Source organism: Schistocerca cancellata, chromosome 3 (genome assembly GCF_023864275.1).
Source record: "Schistocerca cancellata isolate TAMUIC-IGC-003103 chromosome 3, iqSchCanc2.1, whole genome shotgun sequence".
NCBI classification, from domain to species: Eukaryota; Metazoa; Arthropoda; class Insecta; order Orthoptera; family Acrididae; genus Schistocerca; species Schistocerca cancellata.
The window spans coordinates 158,949,707-158,972,884 of NC_064628.1; the positions used below are offsets into that span (position 1 = coordinate 158,949,707).

Here is a 23,178-nt window from a genome sequence, read left to right on the forward strand (position 1 = left end):
GGCATAGAAATAGGTCTATAATTGTCAACATTAAACCTGTCTCCCTTTTTATAAAGTGGCTTCACTGCCGAGTACTTCAATCGGTCAGGAAACCGACCACTCCTAAAGGAAAAGTTACAGATATGGCTAAGTACTGGGCTAACATACGTAGAACAATTCTTCAGTATTCTGCTAGATACCCCGTCATATCCACGAGAGTTCTTGGTCTTTAGTGATTTAATTATTAACTCTATCTCCCTCTTGTCAGTATCAAGGAGGAGCAGGTAACAGTCTCGGAACACTTTTTTCTACAAGCGCTATATGATTCCCTGTTGGGACTAGGTTTCTATTTAGTTCACCAGCTATATTATCACAATCCTTTAGAAAATCTACAGTGAAGTAACCACAGGCTAATAATTACTTGCTGTTCTCTGACGGATACCACGGTAAGGAATCCAGATTCCTCATAAACAGTTCAAGATTTCCCAGTGGTGCTCTATATACTGATACAATTAAAAGTCAATTATTTTTCAGTATTAGTTCACAAGCACACACTTCAATGTGCAGATCACGACAAAATCTTTTTATGTTAATGTTTTTGAAGTTGCGTTCTGCCTTAATATGTGTAACAACTCCTGCTTTTCCCATGTTAGTTATGCATGATTAAGCTGCAATAGTGTAATCTTTTATACGTTTTTTCCTGGCATATTAAAGAATTTTCTTCGGGTTAGTGGTACGAATCATACTAGTCAGCCACACTCTTATTTCAGAACCTTGTTTGTCTTCCAAATGTTGGAATATATTGTCTTTCCCAGTTTAGTTTCGACATGGAGAGTCCTTAAACGATATCTTTGATTTGCCAGCTGTTGATACGCGTCAGTGGCATAGCTTTGACTGACACATGGTAGTTTCAGTCAAAACAGCGAAAAATGGCGTCTGCTTCGGTGAGTTGTGCTTATGTTTACATTACGGTATAATGGAAGTAAATATACAATTCGAACATGAAACGTAAATTGTTGACGTTTCATTGTTGAGATGACGCTGTTTCAAAACTCTGAGAGTTACGTATCCTGTTAAGCGTTGAACCACTTGAGTATATAAGACGAGACTTTTTGGAAGATTCTTTATAATGCGTCAGCTTGCACTAATGCTTAACTTAACTCTTCATAAATCTTTATTATTTGTCGTGCATTAATCTAAGAAACTAAAAGCATTTTTGGAAACTAGGGAGGAGGTACCGGTAGTGTATTTTACTCAGAACATTATTGTTGAATGAAGTGTACCCTGCTGTGGAATCTTAATTGAAACAGGCGTAGCGGCTTGGAATCGAACTTGGATCGTTCGCACTTGTCAGTGTTTTATCATCTAGCAGCTCGGTAGAGCCTCAAGTAGACTGCAAATCTTCATATGTCTACTAATTCGCTCATACCGTGACGAACCTCAGAAAAGGCCAAGTTCTAGTTTGGAATCCTTATTGCTATTTAAAAAATTGTTTCTAATTCACATTAATTCTTTTAAATTTGGCAACTTGCTCTACACATCGATTCCGATTCTCTTAGCTTAATATTTTATTCGATATTATTTCAGGCGCCACTTTTAGACGATGACACGCTGGCGTTTGGCGAAGAGGAGGAAATAAACTCTAAGAAAATAGTGTAAGACAAGTATTTGTATTAACCAGTTGATTTTTCATTTTCATAATTGCTTGTGGTGTACTAAAAAAGCTGTCATTTTACAGGCACCCATATGTCACATTTTTCCATTTATCCTTTAGAGTATCAGCGCTGCTAGTGTACATGTTATGTGGTCTGTTCAGTACTAGTTTCATAGCGAGTTTTGTGACGATAGTGTTGCTTCTGTCAATGGATTTTTGGACTGTGAAGAATATTACAGGTATGTTGATGGCTAGTATTATCAGTTTTTGGAGTCATAATTTGTTCTTAACTTGTGAAATTGTGATAAACTTTATAACCTGATTATGTGCTTTTGGCAAATCTGAATGAACTAATTATTTTGGCATGATGTTAAAATATTTTCTCATTGTATTGTCTGTAGTTTTCCAGTTTTTGTCACATGAACACCTATTAAATGAATCTGAAAATTGTTTTGAAGTTTGTCTCTTCATGATTTTATGGTGTTGGTTTTAATCATTTTCAGCATATGCATTGTCCATTTGGTTTAGTTCTATGGCAAAAGAAATATTGCCTATATTTACAGCTGCCTTCTGGTTTAAAATCAAGCTCTTTTCTTGAATCCCTGAATATCATTTGTGAAATAGATGTTGTAGCTACTGTAGACTTATTCTAGAGTTTGTGCTTATACATGAACATCCCTTTGAAATTATTGTACCACCTTGAGGCTAAACACAAAGATTCAACTTACGTTTGCATTTTGAATCTCTCTGTGTTTGTTATAAATTTATATTATATCTCGATGATTTGATGTCAGTTTTGATAATGCATTATCCATTTTTATAATAAAGAGGAGAGCAGTTCTTTCTCCTTGGTTGTTGAGGATACATGGTTATTTGTTTGTTAATCCTTGTTCTCAGGAAATGTTTGTCATCTGTCTGTAACAGCAGTTTGACCCCTTTATCAATTTTGTTTTCTGCAGAAGTGATGCAGGAAAATAGTTAATTGACCTAAACAAAATAATGGGAACATCCTTTCCTTATTATGTACTGTTTTAGGTAGTATGTTGTTTTTGTCTTAATGATTAAAGAAGACCAATTTTCAGAGGTGACGTGTTTATTTCATGGCTATTTTGCATACATAGTGTTTGTTAAACTGTTGTATAGCCACTTTGGATAGCCATTTCCTTAAGCATTGCAATAATTGTGTAGTAGATAGCAATTTGTAAGGAGGGATTTTACATGACAGTGAACTTCCAGACCCGTCTTATGGCAAACAATGTTTTTATAGAGCAGATATTATTTTAGTGATCAGAGTGAGGGATTTTGTACACAATATTAGCCTTTCTATAATCTCAGTAAATTGTTTGTACACTGTATCTCTGAAAAGGGACCATAATATACCCATTAATATTATGATAGATATTTTCAGTCAGTCATATCCTTACAGCAACTGCAAAAGTTCATAAAATATGTGAGTAAGTGTATTTTGTCTTTACATAGTCGTTTCAGTATACAATCAAATAAATGGGTCAAATAACTATTTGCACTAACTTGGTCTTTGTAAAGATCTTTTAACAACTGGTGAAGTTCCGTCAATTCCATTTGTATTTACTCCTATTTTTGGATCCTTGAAATGAAGGCTACGGTTTATGCAAAGGTGATTGATTCCTTCGTCTTACCTTTTAGACACTTACATGAACTGAAACAGATGGGCATTATGGATAATATTTTCTTTTGTCGTGTCCAAAGTACCTCCCAAGACTCCTCTTTGACAGTGTGTAAAAAACCACTTTCAATAGTGCCAAATACCCCTCATCCTGTTGCATTATTTCTTTGCCCAAATTTTCTTTTCCCAAATAGGAATTACTCAGTCATCACAGTTAAATATTTAACGGCAAGTTTTCTGTTTTTCTCTAGACACATAGAGATTCAAATTTCTCTCAAGTACTCATTCAGATCAACTACACTATAATTACTGAGTTGTATTTCTTTTTTTTTTAAGTGCTACTAAATTTAAAGACCAAAAAGCACATTAGTTGTAAAATGGTAATATTGGTATTTTGCTGCCTGTGAACCAGGACCCTTTCTTTACTGAGCAATGTTTCTTGAGCTAATTATTTCCCGTCTTAAGCAACACCACCATGTGAAACAATCAGCCAAACTATTCTTAGGTGCCAGCTTCATTTGTGATTGTCAGTCTCTTTCATGTTGAAATGACTGACCGTACACCAATCAAGGGTTTGAGTCTCATCTTTTAAACTGTATGAAACATCCAAATCAGTTTGCTGGCTCATTTTGACAGCTCAGTACCAGAGCTTGCTACATATTCAAAACCAATCACTAGTTTGAACAACCATCAGACTACTCACTTTTGGAAAGTAGCCAAGGAGAAAAGAAATGATTTCTTTATTGAGGTGTCTTGCATTGTCACAGGCTGGGTGCAGCTGAGCACATGTGCCACTTCCCTACTCTCTCATACTTACTCTTCTCCTCTTTCTACCACTCTCCGCAGCTTGCAGTCAGTGCTGCCACCACTTCTTGCTGCTAGCCTAGCCGCTGCTTATGAGAGGCAGGGAGACACAAGGAGTGGTTTGTTTGGATCTAATTCTCAGAGACTGCACATGCAGCAGCCGGAGATGCCAGTCGTGTGCATGAGTTGTGTCTGAGTGATTGTGTGAGTGCATGTGTGCTCTCATTTTCTGACAAAAGGTATGACTGAAAATTTGTTGTGAGAGTGTGACTGTCATTTTCTACACACCTGCCCCGCTCAGCAACTATCTTTACAGTGAGTTGCTACCTTTTCTCATTATTATTGATTCTCAGAGTATTTGAACAAGTTATGTGTTGCATGATTGATCATCGTGGTCCATCAACATGCTGTCTGTGGCTCATGAATAGCTGACCACACAGGTGGATTTCTGTGATGGGCCAAAACTGCGGCCTTTCCTGCAGGTATCTGTAATGGATCAGGCCTGCCAACCTGAAGCCATTTGGTTTCCACTAACGTGCAGGTCCTGCCCATCGAATCTAGTCTCACCGACCTGCCCGCAGGCTGGTTTATCTGTTTGTGGCGTAATGCAGCAGCGGTTTATCCTTGGACCCAGGACTGCAGTGCTCCTCAGCAGGCCATGGGCGATGGATTTCAGGAATTGCAACAGTCCCACTTGCAAGTACATTGTACAGTGTGGCATTTTATAGACATTTTATTTGTTACAGTACATTTTGGCACTTCAGAAGTAGTTAAATGTTAAAAAGTTGTCTGTCGCTGGCAGTTTGTATGCTATGTACTCATATATTTCTCAAAAGAAAAACCACAAAATATAAGTAAAATAATAGGTATACCACAGTGGGCAATAACTGACAGTAACAAACATAGTATAACCAACATTTTATTAGCGGTCACCTACAGGGTTGCTTTACACAATTCTTCCCACCTTATACACTTCTTTCTAGAGGCCTACTTTTTCCTGAGGTTGTTTCTGAAATCGATGAAGTTATTTTAAATCTGTCTTGCATCTCCAAGGAAATGCATATTTTTGTCGCCAAATGCGTTTTGTTTTATTGAAATAAATAACATCAATGTTCTTAATGAAACGTATACAATTTGGCTTGCTTTCTTCATCTAAGCACAGTTCGCTACAAAAGGTGTTGATGTTAGTACTGAAGATTTTTGTGCTCACATCAGGAAACAGCACCATCTGGTTGCATAATGAACAGTCCACTGCTGTTTCTCATATAAGAGGGGCATTTGAAAAGTCCGTGCAAAAATAAAAACTACTTAAGTGTTTGGGGTAAACCTTTTTTATTTTTCGACATTGTCTCCTTTTAGACTTATACACTCGTCCAACACTGTTCTAATTTGTTGATCCCTTCTGAATAATAGGAATTGTCCAAGTCTGCAAAATAGCTATTAGTTGCTGCAATCACCTCCTTGTTTGAATAAAATCTTTGTCCCACCAGCCATTTCTTCAAATTGGGGAGCAAGTAGTAGGCTGAGGGAGCCAAGTCCAGAGAAAAGGGGAATCCTATTTCCAATAATTTTGTGACCACAACTGCTGAGGTGTGTGCTGGTGCATTGTTGTTATGGAAAAGGTCTTTTTTGCGGTCCAATTGCCGGTGCTTTTCTTGTAGCTCGGTTTTCAAACGATGCAATAGCAATGAATAATATGCACCTTTAATAGTTTTACCCTTTTCCAGATAGTCGATGAGGATTATCCCTTGCAAATCCCAAAAGACAGTCGCCATAACCTTTATGGCCAAAAGAATGGTCTTCGCCTTTTTCGATGCAGATTCTCCCTTGGTAACCCATTGTTTAGATTGTTGTTTGGTCTCAGGAGTATAGTAATGTATCCAAGTTTCATCCACAGTGACGAAACGACACTTCAAGTCCTGCGATTCTTCCTGAACAGCTGCAAACCATCCTTGCAACACTTCACATGATTCAGTTTTTGGCCAAATGTGAGCAATCGCAGAACCCATCATGCGGATAGTTTTCTCGTGTCCAAATGTTTATGCAAAATATTATGTTCCTGTTCATTTTGAGATGCCCACAGCACTAGCAATCTTACACACCTTAACTCTTCTGTCATCCATCACCATATCATGGATTTTATCAATGATTTCTTGAGTCGTAACGTCCACAGGGCTTCCAGAACGTTCAGCATCACATGGCCACTCCGAAAATTTTGAAACCACTTATAAGTTGCTCTAATCAAAGGTGCAGAATCACCGTAATGTTTATCAAGCTTCTCTTTAGTCTCCCAAAGCGTTTTGCCTTTCATAAAGTAATATTTAATCACCATAGGAAATTCTTTTTTGTCCATTTTTTGACAATCACTTGACTTCCTTGATTCACACGAATGCCAAACACAAAGAAATAGACCAACATGGCTGAAACTTGGTTTGCGTACTTTCCAAAGATGCTATTAACTAAACATGACCTTGATATGTGCCAGTGGTGCCATCACTCGGACTTTGCATGGACTTTTCAAACACCCCTCATATGTAAATGATCTACCGCCTAATGTTCAGCAAGCAGATCACACCAGTATTGTAATCGCTTCCAGTATACATACAGAAATAGAAGAAATGGCGAACAAAGTTCTTAAAAGTATCATTGACTGGTTTTCTGTGAATGGTCTCCATTGAAGGTTAGGCGTGCACAACTGCTCGCCAATTACGTTGCACACGTTAATAGTTCTCATGCACATCTGAATTACCATCTCCTTTTCTCAACTATGGCAGTCATCTCCTGCATTGGCAGCCCAGGTCAGGACTTACAATTGCGGTTCGCAACTGGTCCCTTCTGTCTGATCTGGAGTCCTTCCCGTTACCACCTCTCTTCGAGGTCCATTCACGTACACCTCCATGGTTTACACCTAGGCCGCAGATTCTTCTGGACCTTTTTCATGGCCCTAAGGACTCCGTTAACCTTGCGGCTCTCCGCTATCAGTTCCTCTCAATTCTCAACATGTACTGGGGCCATGAAGTGGTTTACACCGACAGCTGAATGGCTGATGGTCACATAGGCTTTGCATATGTTCATGGAGGACATATTGAACAGCACTCCTTGCCAGATAGCTGCAGTGTTTTCACTGCAAAGCTGGCGGCCATTTCTTGTACTTTTGAGCACATCCGCTCATGCCCTGGTGAGTCATTTCTCCTGTGTACTGACTCCTTGAGCAGCCTACAAGCTGTCGACCAGTGCTACCCTTGCCATCATTTGGTAGCGCCCATTCAGGAGTCCATCTATGTCCTGGAACAGTCCCTTCATTCAGTGGTGTTTGCGTGGGCCCCTGGACACGTCAGAATCCCAGGCAACGAACTTGCCGACAGGCTGGTCAAACAGGCTACGCAGAAACTGCTCCTTGAGATGGGCATCTCCGAAATTGACCTTCATTGTGTCTTACGCCACAGAGTTTTTCGGCTTTGGGAGATGGAATGGCATAACAGTACATAGAGCTAACTACACGTCATTAAGGAGACTATGAATGTGTGGAAGTCTTCCATGCGGTCCTGTCGCTCAGAATCAGTTGTCTTCTGGCGGCTCCGCATTGGCTGTACGTGGCTAACGCATGGCTACCTCCTCCGTTGCAAAGACCGACCTCGGTGTAACTGTGGCTCGCAAATGACAGTCATGTACCTCTTGCTGGACTGCCCACTTTTAGTTGCTCTGCGGCGGACTTTTAACTTTCCCAGCACCGTATCTTTGGTGTTGGGCGACAATGCCTCAACAGGAGCTTTAGTTTCACATTTTATTTGTGAGGGTGGGTTTTATCATTTGATCTAAGTTTTAGCGCATGCCTTTTGTCCTCTGTGTCTTCCACCGTAGTGCTTTTAGGGTGGAGGTTTTAATGTGTTGCAGAGTGGCTGAATTCTCATTTTTATTCTCATGGTCAGCCAGCCATTGTAATTTGCTCTCTTGTTTTGATCTCTTCTGCATGTTTCTTGCATCTCTCTGTGGTTTTCTTGTCCAAATTTTTCCATTTTAGTGTTTGTTGCCCTTCTGTCATTCTTCTGGTTTTCTCCTTTCTTCCTGCTGTATTTTGTGTGTCTCGATTATTGTACTCCCACCCTTGTGGAATTATTTTAATTGGAATGAGGGACTGATGACCTAGCAATTTGGTTCCTCCCTCCCTCTTTTAAACAGACCAACCAACCAACCAAATAGGTACCATTCCTACAATTATAGTTGGTGGTGACTCAAATTACCCTCAATAAGCTGAAAAAATTATATGTTTAAAGCTGGTGGTAGGCATAAAAGTCATCCGAAATTGTACTGAATGAATGCTTTCCCAGAAAATTATTTTGTGTAATTAGTTCATGAGCTCACTTGAAGCGTAAATGGTTGCGAAAGCATACTGGACCTCCTGGCAGCAAATAATCCTGGGCTAGTAGGGAGTATCATGACGAATACGGGGATTATCAACCACAAGACAGTTGCTGCTAGGCTGAAAACCGTAACACCCACAACCATCAGACAGAAACGCAAAGTACATCTATTTAAAAAAAGCTGATAAAAATGCACTTAAGGCCTTTTTGAGAGACAGTCTCCACTCCTTTCGATCTGATCACTTAAGCATAGAAAAGATGTGGAATGATTTCAAAGAGATATTATCAACGACATTAGAGATATATACCACATAAATTAATAAGTGATGGTACTGACCCCCCCCCCCCCCCTCTATGGTACACAAAACAGGTCAGGTCGCTGTTGTTGAAGCAACAAGAAAAGCATGCCAAATTTAAAAGAATGCAAATCCCCAAGATTGGCAAAGTTTTGCAGAAGTTCAAAATATAGCACGTACCTCAGTGCGAGATGCTTTCAATAATTTCCACATTGATACTCTGTCTCGGAATCTGGAAGAAAACCCAAAGAAATTCTGGTCATACATAAAGCACACCAGCGGCAAGACTCAATCAATACCGTCACTGCGCTATAACAACGGCAAAGTCACTGATGACTGTAACACTAAAGCAGAGTTATTAAACATTGTTTTCTGAAACTCCTTCACCAAAGAGCTAAGCAGCTTAAATTACATAATAAAGGCAAGGCCTCCGGTCCAGATTGTATACCAGTCAGGTTCCTTTCAGAGTATGCTGATGCGATAGCTCCATATTTAGTAATTATATACAACCACTCGCTCACAGAAAGTTCCGTACCTAAAGACTGGAAAACTGCTCAAGTCACACCAATACCCAAAACGGGAAATAGGAGTAATCTGCTGAATTACAGGCCCATATCACTAATGTCGATTTGCAGTAAGGTTTTCGAACATATACTGTGTTCGAAATTTATGAATTACCTCGAAGAAAAGATTTATTGACATATAGTCAGCACGGATTCAGAGGACATTGTTCTTGTGAAACACAGCTGGCTCTTCACACTCATGAAGTAATGAGTGCTATTGACAGGGGATGTCAAATTGATTCCATATTTTTAGATTTCCAGAAGGCTTTAGACACTGTTACTCACAAGTGTCTTCTAACCAAACTGCGTGCCTATGGGATATCACCTCAGGTGTAAGACTAGATTCATGATTTCCTGTCAGAAAGGTCACAGCTCATAGTAATAGACGGAAAGTCATAGAGTTCCCCAAGGATGTGTTATAGGCCCTCTATTGCTCCTGATCTATATTAACGACATAGGAGACATTCTGATTAGCCATCTTAGATTGTTTGCAGATGATGCTGTCATTTACCGTCTTGTAAAGTCATCAGATGACCAAGTCAAATTGCAAAATGATTTAGATAAGATATCTGTATGGTGCGAAAAGTGGCAATTGACCCTGAATAAATAAAAGTGTGAAGTTATTCACATGCATACTATAAGAAATCCGCTAAATTTCGATTACGCGATAAGTCAAACAAATTTTAAAGCTGTAAATTCAACTATATACTTAGGGATAACAATTACAAATAACATAAATTGGAATGATCACATGGATAGTATTGTGGGTAGAGCAAACCAAAGACTGTGATTCATTGCCAGAACATTTAGAAGGTGCAACAGGTCTACTAAAGAGACTGCTTAACCACACTTGTCCACCCTATTCTGGAGTATTGCTGTGTGGTGAGGGATCCGCGTCAGGTGGGACTGATGGATGACTTCGAAAAAGTAGAAAGAAGGGCGGCTTGTTTTGTATTATCGCGAAATAGGGGATACAGTGCCACAGACATGATATGTGAATTGGAGTGGCAATCATTAAAACAAAGGCATTTTTTATTGTGACAGGTTCTTCTCATGAAACTTCAATCACCAGTTTTCTCCTCCGATTGTGAAAACTTTCTGTTGGCACCCACCTACAGAGGGAGAAATGATCACGATAAAATAAAAGAAATCAGGGCTTGCACAGAAAAATTTAAGTGCTCGTTTTTCCTGCGTGCCGCTCAAGAGTGGAATGGTAGAGACATAGCTTGAAGGTGGTTCATTGAACCCTCTGCCAGGCACTTTATTGTGAATAGCAGAGTAATCATGTAGATGTGGATACTCAGGTGTTGACTTGAGGTTGGAAACTGTTTTTGAATGTTGTGACTGATGTGTAAGACTCAGATGTTTTAAGTCTGACCTATTGTTGCAATGTTATATGATTCTTAATGTCATTCTTATTTCTCTGTTTGGTACTATCTGTCACCGTCTACAGTCGTACTTTGCAAGTCACCATATGGTGCATGGTGGAGAACACTTAGGGCTAATGCTGGCCAAACCCTTCCTTTTCCACTGACAGATTGAGTAAGGGAGCTTAAAAGACCTTCTATGTGCCCCCGCACAAGACATAATTTGTCTTGTCCTGTCCTGTCCTGTCCCGTCCCGTCCCATCTTCACTGTCATGCGAGTTGTACATTAGTGTCAGTAGAACTATTGTAGTCAGTCAAAAATTCCAGTTCTAAATTTCTTCAAGAAAAGAGTATCTGCTCCCCTAAGGGATTCATATACCATTTTCATAGTACTTGCATGGTGATTGAACATACTGGTAACAAATCCAGCAGCACACCTCTAAATTACTTTCATGTTTTTCTTCAACCCCACCTGGTGGGAGTCTCAGACATGGGAGAAGTATTCAAGAGTGGGTCATACTAGCAGCCTGTACATGGTCTCCTTTATAATTGAGCTACATATTCCTAGGATTGTCAAAATAAACCACTTGACCATTCCCCCCCCCCCATACTACTGCTCTTACTTGCTCCTTACATTTCATATTGCTTTGCAGCATTGCACCTAGATATTTAACATGACTGTGTCAAGCAGCACACCACTAATACTGTATTTGAAACTTGCAGGTTTGTTTTTCCTACTCATCTGCATTAACATAATTTTTTTGTACTTTTAGAGCAGGCTGCCATTCATCACACTCATTAGAAATTCTATCCAAGTCATTCTGTATCCTTCTGCAGTCATTTAGTGTGTGTAGAGAACAAAACTGTCCTACCACACTTCCTGTGGCACTCCTGACATTACCCCTTTTCTGATGAACACCTACCATTCGAGACAACGTAGTGGGTTCTATTACAAAGGGCGTTTAAAAAGTTTTGCACAGTTGTCTATATTTTTTTATTTTTTGCAGGAGGAGAATGAAATCCTTTGTGAATATACTTGGAACATTTAGCTATATATTGAGTCTACTCAATGTAGCCTCCATCAGCTGTGACACATCTGGACCAACATTCTTTCCATGATGCAAATGCTCTTTGGTAAAATTCTGGGGATTGACTTTTAAACCATCGCTTGATACAGGAAATAACGTCTTTCTCACTATCAAATGTTTTACCGTGCATGTGACCCTCCAGACGACCAAAGAGGTAAAAAGTCAGACGGAGCCAAGTCCGGACTGTAGGGAGGATGAGGAACAATTTTCCAACCTATTTTCCTGATTTTCTCGTGCATCATAAGGGCTGTATGGAGTTTGGAAATGTCATGGTGTAGTCTGATGAAGTGACCCTGAAGCTGAGGTCTGTGGGTCTTGATGGCATGTCGCAGCTTGTTCACTGACAAGTAGTAATGGTCCCACTTAATTGTGGATTCAGGTTCCAAAAAGTCAATGAAAATGACAATACACTGATCCCAGAAGAAGGAGGCCATCACCTTTTGGCCTGCTGTTTGTGAAAGTCTTGGTTTCTTCTTCCGAGGGGAACCCAGATGACACCACTCTGTGGATTGGGTTTTGCTCTCAGGTTCAGACAGAAACAACCTTGTTTCATCCCGGGTAATGACGCCATCAAAACACTGTTTTCACTCTTCAGTAAAGGTCTTCATGAGACCCTCACACACATTCTTCCTCATCGTTCTCATTCCTCTTGTCAGTAATCGAGGCACCCAACGCGCACAGATTTTTCTGTACCCTAGTGACTGTATCAGTGATACCACACTACTCAATGACAAACAAGTCATTTCAGCAAGCTGTTGTGTCGTCTGTGGGCTCCTTATTCACATCACTCACTGCTGGCGATGGTCTACTGCACTGTGGATTGTCCAGCAGAGAGATCACCTTCTTTTTTTTTTTAAAAAAAAAAAAAAAACTCTGCAACCACCGCTGGATACTGTTGTGAACCACTGTGCCCTGGGAGCAAATTCCTGTGAATCAATGTGACAGAGTTATTGCTGGTCTTGAAGAGGAACTCCATCACTGACTTTTGTCGCAACCTGATATCTACTTTACGGTCCATTATGGCTCACCTGTAAATAAGAGAAAATACTTTCGTATACCAACTTATAGCTAAATGTTCCAAGTATGTTCACAAAAAATTTCATTCTCCTCCTGCAAAAAATAAAAACATAGAAGACTGTGCAAAACTTTTTGAACAGCCTTTGTACTTAAGATGTTTGGGAATCTGTTCCATCTGCTCACACCTTTGTTAACTCTGAAGCCAGACCCTGTGTCAAAAAAGTTGCTATACATGTGTTTTGACCTTGTAAATTATGATGTATCTGAAAGTTGAAATAACAAATGATGTGTGTATATGACAGTATTGGTACAGATATTCATATCCACAGCCAGAAATATAAGATTTTCCTTCTAAGTGAAAACTTTTAATGTGACCAATTTTCTTTCTCATGAGGTGGAATAGTTAAGTTATCGATGCCTCTCCCAAGTGTCTCAATAATGCTAAGAGAATGTCATCCACTCCAGGGGCCTTGTTTCCAGTTAGGCTGTTCTTCTCACGATGTTGTATCCCCTATCTATTCTCCAGATGGGGGCACTGTTGTACCTCCAGAATATTATACCCAAGAGGATGCCATCATCATTAAGCCATTCAGTAGAGCTGCATGCTCTTAAGGGGGGAGGGGGGAGAATCGCTGCTGTTGTTTCCCCTTGATTTCAGCTATTTGCAGTACCAGCACAGTAAAGTCAATTTTTGCTAATGTTACAAGGCCACATCAGTCATTTGTGGAGACTGTTCTTCTTGCAACTACCCAAAAGCCTGCTGCGCTTCTTCTGAAGCTGCATGTTAGTGTGGCCTCTCTGGATATCCCTCCATTGTGGCTGCACCTACAGTACTGCTGTCTGCAGCATTGAAGTGTGCAAGCCACCCCATTTCAGCCAATAATGGTTCATTATCATCAATCTGTAATGCCGTGTGGCTATATGGCATTATATTTTAGGATGTCATTTGGCATTATACTTTGGGCGAATTAGACAAGTTAAGCTTTTCACAGTTTTAAATTCTTGTGGTGCGAATTCAACCATCGTGTGGTATGACAAAAGAACAGCCTCTATAAAAATAGACATGCTGAGTGTGCTGCATGATGCTACCTGCTTTTGGGACTGAGATGGCAGACACTAATTTCCCCCACACCCCACAAAAACAACGCTTTTACAAGATGATGTCCCCAGCAGTGGGATCAACTTGAAACTATCTATACTGTGATGTGGGCTGAGATTCCAGGTATCACATCCTGCAGCTATTCCGCCTGGTAGGTCCTCGTTCGTGAGTGATTGATGAAAAAAATTTCAGAATTTTGTGTGATGCTCAGTAGCATTAAAAAAGTAGAACATATTGACAGGTTGCATGGTGTAATGAATATGTTGAGGCCTTCACATGCAGAAGGTTGAGAGTTCAAGTCTTGTCAGTTACTTTAATTTTTTATTGTTTTTGAATCTTTATCAAAATTATTTTTCTTATTTTTATTCAGTTAATCAGCTTAGTGCCCTCTGCTTCCCTCGTGTAGACTGTATGACCTGCAAAGATTTTTTTGCTTTTATTTCATCAAATTTTTAAATTGTTCACAAATTGCAGCATTTTCTAGGCTTTTCACACTAATTAAGACCATATAACTATGATCGTGTCCGAATGTACTTATGACCACAAAGCGATTCTGGTAGCTAGAGTCCAAAGTTTTTGTTAATCGTGCCTTTCGTGTTCTTAAGGACATATTTCCATAGCAACTTTCATCCCCTAACAAATATTTCTTTATATCTAACTGAGAAATGAAATACCAATTTTAAAAAACTTAGGTTTAAAATTTTTGAATGTAACAAAATATTGACTTAAAAATTTTCATCCCTATTGCACTCTCTTAGGGGTTGAACTCTTAGGGGCTGAATTTCCAAAAACACTGAAACATGTATTTTTTTTTTTTACTTCTAACCGAGAAGTCAAATACCAATGTTCAGAGATGTAGCTTTAAAAATACTTCAGTGGTTTTTTAATAATGATATATTTTCCAAAAAAAGATTTCACCCACTTTTTCACCCCCGGAGATTAAATTTCCAAAAATGCCGAAACACTTATTTCTTTAAGGTTTCAGGAACTACTGCAACCAATTACTGTCTTTTCTTCAATTTTTATTTATTCATGACTGGTTTCGAATCACCTGGCGATTCATCATCAGATGATACAATTTAGTTTGGAATATTATGGGGGTCGTGCATCTGTGGCAAATACAGAGATGAAAAAGTGAGCATTGTATATGGAAAGAATATTACAATTGTAAGATTAATTTGATGGTCTTACTCACTGTTTTTATTCTTGTGGCAAGCACTGCTCTGGAGAACATAATGTGTGCTTACATAGGGGCCTATTTCTTTATTTCTTACTGAGAAACCAAATACCCAATTTTTGTAGGACTAGCTTCAAAATTGTCTTAATAGTGACATTTTTCAAAAAAAATCATCTCTTATCCCCTGCCCCCCTCCTCCATAGGGGTAGACTTTCAGAAAAACCTTGTTAAACGACACCTACAATACTAGATCCACTCCTCAAAATTTAAAGTTTCTGTCCTTACCAGTTTGGGTGGATGATGATGAGTTTAATCATCATACCAACTTCTTCATTTGTCCTCATTTTTCTTCCTATCATTCTTTTTTTGCTTGAAATCTTTGTTCTTGTGATTTTAATTAATTTTGTCTTTCATGTTTTAACTGATAAATTGGCCTTCTCAAATATTTCAGTATTATGATCGGTAAATATAATTAAATTCCCATTCACAATCATTCTGAGTCGAAAAAGAATGAATAAAGAAAAAACTGAGAACAGATAAAAAAAGTTCAAACAATGATAAAATTGACAAAGCAGTAGAGATAAAAACATACATTTAAACCAATTAATTGAATAAAAATAATGGTTAGTCATTTCAATAAAGAATTAACACTGAAAAATTTAAAGCACCTGTCGTGATTTCAGCCCATGATATTCTTCATTACACTACACAACCTGTTTACAAAATACTTCTTTTTACCACTATTTGAGTGTCATGCAAATTTTTTTGCATCAATTACTCACAAAGGAGGGCCCACCAGAGTGAATGGCCGTAGGGTGTGGTACCGCGGATCTTAACCTACATCACCATCTTGACTGTTCAAGAAAATCAATCCCACTGCTGTGGACTTCTGTGTTAGCAGTCAAATAGATTATTGGATAGTAAAAACACCCAGTCAGCTATGATGGTCCTCATGGTCTGGACATCAGAATTAAAAGCTGCTTTCTTACATTGGATGCATCAAGTATTTTAAATGCTATTATTACTATAATGTATTAAAAAGAAGTAGTTGTGAGGTGGTTTCATCATTCTGTGTCTGTAATATGTAGCAGGGTTCTTAAAACCAGTTAAGAGATGTCTTAACAGAGCATTGCTTGTAGAAACATCCATTTCACAGCAAGCTATGAACCTCCTGAATCAAAACAACAAGAAAATACCCTTTGTAGTAGAAATTCATCCCACTGTTTTTTTACAGTCAATGTGCAGTAACATGTAATGACAGTTGCACCTTGGCACCACAGAGTTTCATTGGATGTGGGCATATGAAGAGAAGATTGAAGGTCTTAAAATAATTAAAGAGGTAAATGGTGTTTGAGAAAAAAAAGGCAGCATTTAGTTAGACAACTTAAGTACAGATTATAATGCTGGGTTCATTAGATGAAAACTGGAACCAATTTCATTGCCCACCATCTACTGAAAACATTGCAAACTTTTGAGTTATTTGTGAACACGCAGTGCTGTGTATAATGAGTGCCTGATAATCTTTCAGAAAGATTTGAACAAGTAAATGGTGGCGTTAGGTGATAAGTTTTATGTATTACTTTGTTTAATGTGGCAACGAATAGTATTGTCAAACAATAGTGAGTTGGTAGGAGTGGACAAATAGCACTGTTCTTCCAAGTTTTCACCAGAGAACAGTGTTTGTTCATTGTATCATTCCTGTTACCTTTATGGCCATTGTTTATTGAAAATTGTGAACATTGGTAAATTTTAAAAATTCAGGCAGGTATCTGAGTCTGATGTCTGATGAGAGGCTTCCATAAATTGTTCACACAATAGATTTTCTGAGAGGCTTCCATAAACTGGCCACTCAAGAGATTTTAGTGATTTGCCATGGATAATTCCGGTAGGATTCTTGAACATCTACAGTCCCTACCTGGGCATTAGTGGAGGCACAACCTTCAGACTGTTACGTGCAACTCTGGGAGCTGGTGATTGAGCTTTGCAGTGGGTATACACATGGGTAGATTTCTCTAACGAGACTTACGAAGTCCTTGAGCTTTCAGCGAGCTGGTGGCTGACATGCTACTTATGCAGAACATCACACTCATGTTGGCTACCCTGCAATCTTTCTCACATGATTTTAAAGAAACTGTTCAGTAAAAAATTATTTTTACATTATTTATAGCTTTACATGTCAGCTTCATGATGAAGTGACTATAAGTTTGTTCATGGTCATAGTTTTTGTGATATTCTGCATATAAGTAATACATTGCATGAAATCGGAATGCATTGCAATGAAAAATAGGTGTTGCCAGTGCTTGATATAACACAATGGTGCTAACGAAAAAAAAAAAAATCACGAATTTTGAGATGCAGTACAATAGCACTGTGATTGAAGTGATGTGAAAGAAACATATTCACACTTTTAAATTTTCAGAAAAGTGTTAAAACAACATTTTAAGAAGTCCAAATTTTGAAGACACCCCCTGGAATGTTTTAGTAATGGAATCTCCTCCCCCCCCCCCTCTCTCTCTCTCTCTCTCTCTCTCTCTCTCTCTCTCTCTCTCTTATTATACCATATATTGCTGCTTGGCATTGCTTTGTAGCAAGATAGGTGAAGAAATTATGCATTTATTTTTACACTGAGATTGCACTTTTCCGTAAGATTGTGACTTGATTTGCCCTCAATTCCTCGTTTAATAAACCACTATTTCAGGGTTATGCCATAATTGCAAATGCATTAGGATGTTGGCGAGGTGACATTGTGAAAACTCCGCTTTGTTTTGCCAAAAGAAGCAAATTTTAACATTGCAGCAAGAGAAATGTGGGTGATACTCGAAATTTACCACCTACTAATGAGTGGTTTTCAGGTTACAGCAAGTTTGTTGCCATAAGTATAGTGAAGGGGGTGGACCAGTGACCACATCAAAAAACTTACACAATAGCACTGTGTAATAACTTGTTTGTGAAAATTGACACATGAATATTACACAAACAAGAAAGTAAAATACAAGGTGTACAAAGAGACGGAATTGCCCTTCTCAGTTATTACTGAATTAGGTACTTCAACTGCCTTCACACACATTTCGCCTTTGATGCACATTTTCCCAAAATTAATTCTGTTCCATCTCAATGTGATACGTGTCATAAATTTTTTTGATGGGTCTTTCTCCCTTTGAGGGGCAATCAGGTGAAAATGGAACACCTGCCACAATGGGACCATGGAATGATTCCGTTCAGAAGTAATCATCACATGTGTTAAGACATCTATCCCACTTGGAGATGAGACAGTCATTCCTTGTTCTGTAGAATGTGGTCAGTCACTGACAGATCCACAACAACACCCATTCTTGCACTTCGTCTGACTGAAACTGATGTCCATGCATGTCTTTCTTCAGGCCACCAAAGATGTTATAATCACACAGTTGAAAGGTCTGGGCTGGACAGAGGATGTTGCAGTATTTCCCAATCAAATCGCTGAAGCATAATGTTATCCAGTTGACTGTGTGGGGGTGAGCATTATCATGCAATAGGAGGATGATTCCATCTGACAGTGTTCAGACAGCCTGAGTTTAAATGGCAGACCTAACACTGGGAATAGCTCAGATCTCCCCCATCAAAAATGCCATAGCTGTTCAGACAAGTTCTGGTAAGGTCATAATTACCTCCTCCTTCAGCTGTAGGGTCTGTCTGCTTGTCAAGTTCCTCGAGCACAGACAATGAAAGCATAGTGCTTTGAAGGTACTTGGCAGAAACTGCCATGCACTATAAAGCCAAAGTGCCCAGGAATGCTGTCAGCCATAATCATCCTGTTACCCAATAATATCCACCCTCACACTATCAATTGGTCGAAGGCTACATTTCAGTGATTTGGTTGGGAAACACTGTGACATCCTCTATACAGTTTGAATCTTTTACTGTGTGATTTAAAAATTTTTGGCGACCTAAAGAAAGGCATATGTGGATGTCAGTTTGTTGGATGAGGATATGCAAGAGTGGGAGTAATTGTGGACCTGTCAAGGGTTCTACGAAAAAGGAATTGATCATTTTGTTTCAAAGTGGGGTATATGTTGTGTAAGGCATGCTGTGAGTACTTTTGAATAGAAACGTGTCACTGTCCTGTGTGTCAGGTGTTCAGTTTTTATTTCATTGCCCCTTCTATGTAAGTGAATAAGTAGAAGATTTTAAAAGATTTAAGGGGAGGCTAATTCATCCTGTTTTTTTTTTTTTTTTTTTTTTTTTCTCTTGGTGATCAGCCACACACATTACTTGATGAATTTCAACAAATACATTTTTACATGTGTTTTAATAAGAGTATATAAAATGCTATAGAGTTAATTTTATATATTGTTTGCTCCTTCATGAATGTGAATGTTAGAGGTATTGGGATGTAGCGGATAAAACTGTAATTGGGAATTATTCTGCTTAGTATATAGTTTCCCCCCATGAACCATGGACCTTGCCGCTGGTGGGGAGGCTTGCGTGCCTCAGCGATACAGATGGCCGTACCGTAGGTGCAACCACAACGGAGGGGTATCTGTTGAGAGGCCAGACAAACATGTGGTTCCTGAAGAGGGGCAGCAGCCTTTTCAGTAGTTGCAGGGGCAACAGTCTGGATGATTGACTGATCTGGCCTTGTAACATTAACCAAAACGGCCTTGCTGTGCTGGTACTGCGAACGGCTGAAAGCAAGGGGAAACTACAGCCGTAATTTTTCCCGAGGACATGCAGCTCTACTGTATGATTAAATGATGATGGCGTCCTCTTGGGTAAAATATTCCGGAGGTAAAATAGTCCCCCATTCGGATCTCCGGGCGGGGACTACTCAGGAGGACGTCGTTATCAGGAAAAAGAAAACTGGCGTTCTACGGATCAGAGCGTGGAATGTCAGATTACTTAATCGGGCAGGTAGGTTAGAAAATTTAAAAAGGGAAATGAATAGGTTAAAGTTAGATATAGTAGTAATTAGTGAAGTTCGGTGGCAGGAGGAACAAGACTTTTGGTCGGGTGATTACAGGGTTATAAATACAAAATCAAATAGGGGTAATGCCGGAGTAGGTTTAATAATGAATAAAAAAATAGGAGTGCGGGTTAGCTACTACAAACAGCATAGTGAACGCATTATTGTGGCCAAGATAGACACAAAGCCCATGCCTACTACAGTAGTACAAGTTTATATGCCAACTACCTCTGCAGATGATGAAGAAATAGATGAAATGTATGACGAGATAAAAGAAATTATTCAGGTAGTGAAAGGAGACGAAAATTTAATAGTCATGGGTGACTGGAATTCGTCAGTAGGAAAAGGGAGAGAAGGAAACAGTAGGTGAATATGGATTGGGGGGAAGGAATGAAAGAGGAAGCCGCCTTGTAGAATTTTGCACAGAGCATAACTTAATCATAGCCAACACTTGGTTCAAGAATCATAAAAGAAGGTTGTATACCTGGAAGAATCCTGGAGATACTAGTAGGTATCAGATAGATTATATAATGGTAAGACAGAGATTTAGGGACCAGGTTTTAAATTGTAAGACATTTCCTGGGGCAGATGTGGATTCTGACCACAATCTATTGGTTATGAACTGCAGATTGAAACTGAAGAAACTGCAAAAAGGTGGGAATTTAAGGAGATGGGACCTGGATAAACTGAAAGAACCAGAGGTTGTAGAGAGTTTCAGGGAGAGCATAAGGGAACAATTGACAGGAATGGGGGAAAGAAATACAGTAGAAGAAGAATGGGTAGCTCTGAGGGATGAAGTAGTGAAGGCAGCAGAGGATCAAGTAGGTAAAAAGACGAGGGCTAATAGAAATCCTTGGGTAACAGAAGAAATATTGAATTTAATTGATGAAAGGAGAACATACAAAAATGCAGTAAATGAAGCAGGCAAAAAGGAATACAGACGTCTCAAAAATGATATCGACAGGAAGTGCAAAATGGCTAAGCAGGGATGGCTAGAGGACAAATGTAAGGATGTAGAGGCTTGTCTCACTAGGGGTAAGATAGATACTGCCTACAGGAAAATTAAAGAGACCTTTGGAGAGAAGAGAACGACTTGTATGAATATCAAGAGCTCAGATGGCAACCCAGTTCTAAGCAAAGAAGGGAAGGCAGAAAGGTGGAAGGAGTATATAGAGGGTTTATACAAGGGCGATGTACTTGAGGACCATATTATGGAAATGGAAGAGGATGTAGATGAAGACGAAATGGGAGATAAGATACTGCGTGAAGAGTTTGACAGAGCACTGAAAGACCTGAGTCGAAACAAGGCCCCGGGAGTAGACAACATTCCATTTGAACTACTGATGGCCTCGGGAGAGCCAGTCATGACAAAACTCTACCATCTGGTGAGCACGATGTATGAGACAGGCGAAATACCCTCAGACTTCAAGAAGAATATAATAATTCCAATCCCAAAGAAAGCAGGTGTTGACAGATGTGAAAATTACCGAACTATCAGTTTAATAAGTCACAGCTGCAAAATACTAACGCGAATTCTTTACAGACGAATGGAAAAACTGGTAGAAGCCGACCTCGGGGAAGATCAGTTTGGATTCCGTAGAAATGTTGGAACACGTGAGGCAATACTGACCTTACGACTTATCTTAGAAGAAAGATTAAGAAAAGGCAAACCTACGTTTCTAGCATTTGTAGACTTAGAGAAAGCTTTTGACAATGTTAACTGGAATACTCTCTTTCAAATTCTGAAGGTGGCAGGGGTAAAATACAGGGAACGAAAGGCTATTTACAGTTTGTACAGAAACCAGATGGCAGTTATAAGAGTCGAGGGGCATGAAAGGGAAGCAATGGTTGGGAAAGGAGTAAGACAGGGTTGTAGCCTCTCCCCGATGTTATTCAATCTGTATATTGAGCAAGCAGTAAAGGAAACAAAAGAAAAATTCGGAGTAGGTATTAAAATTCATGGAGAAGAAGTAAAAACTTTGAGGTTCGCCGATGACATTGTAATTCTGTCAGAGACAGCAAAGGACTTGGAAGAGCAGTTGAACGGAATGGACAGTGTCTTGAAAGGAGGATATAAGATGAACATCAACAAAAGCAAAACGAGGATAATGGAATGTAGTCAAATTAAGTCGGGTGGTGCTGAGGGATTTAGATTAGGAAATGAGACACTTAAAGTAGTAAAGGAGTTTTGCTATTTAGGGAGTAAAATAACTGGTGATGGTCGAAGTAGAGAGGATATAAAATGTAGACTGGCAATGGCAAGGAAAGCGTTTCTCAAGAAGAGGAATTTGTTAACATCGAGTATAGATTTAAGTATCAGGAAGTCTTTTCTGAAAGTATTTGTATGGAGTGTAGCCACGTATGCAAGTGAAACATGGACGATAAATAGTTTGGACAAGAAGAGAATAGAAGCTTTCGAAATGTGGTGCTACAGAAGAATACTGAAGATTAGATGGGTAGATCACGTAACTAATGAGGAGGTATTGAATAGGATTGGGGAGAAGAGAAGTTTGTGGCACAACTTGACTAGAAGAAGGGATCGGTTGGTAGGACATGTTTTGAGGCATCAAGGGATCACAAATTTAGCATTGGAGGGCAGTGTGGAGGGTAAAAATCGTAGAGGGAGACCAAGAGATGAATACACTAAGCAGATTCAGAAGGATGTAGGTTGCAGTAGATACTGGGAGATGAAGAAGCTTGCACAGGATAGAGTAGCATGGAGAGCTGCATCAAACCAGTCTCAGGACTGAAGACCACAACAACAACAACAACAGTATATAGTTTTAAATATTTTAACGACATTTGTTGTAAACTATGTGAATAATTGGACTTGTGAAATTAGTTCTGAGTGCATATATCGGAACACTATAACAGTACTGCCTGCAGTGTTAAGGAACTGGTGGAAATAAGCAAGGTGAGGCCATGTGTTAACTGTTCACATCCAGCCAACATTTACTTTACCTCATGTTTTCCTCTCTTGTCATTTTGTAATACAGGTATCCAGTGGGCTGTAGTAATGCAGCTGTTTTCACTGCATAGATAAAAACCAATATAAATACCTTATTCAAAAGGAGACAGGTTCATCTTCAGATGTTCAATGTTGTTTGAACACCACCTTCATTGTGATTTTGGTATCTCACAATGGTTGATCCATCCAGCTCTGTTCTGAATGATTGTGCACTTATG

At 39.2% G+C, this 23,178-nt stretch overlaps 1 protein-coding gene across 2 annotated transcripts in view; it reads left to right on the plus strand.

The window, feature by feature from the left end:
- The first annotated feature begins 828 nt into the window (after nt 1–828).
- Nucleotides 829–23,178, plus strand: part of LOC126174779 (uncharacterized Golgi apparatus membrane protein-like protein CG5021) — an 86,453-nt gene continuing 64,103 nt past the window's right edge. For both annotated transcript variants that reach the window (XM_049921125.1, XM_049921126.1), the window contains exons 1-3: nt 829–923; nt 1,567–1,634; nt 1,718–1,872. In XM_049921125.1, the coding sequence (XP_049777082.1) occupies nt 909–923; nt 1,567–1,634; nt 1,718–1,872 (238 nt within the window). In that variant the 5' untranslated portion in view covers nt 829–908. The remainder of the gene's footprint in view (nt 924–1,566; nt 1,635–1,717; nt 1,873–23,178) is intronic.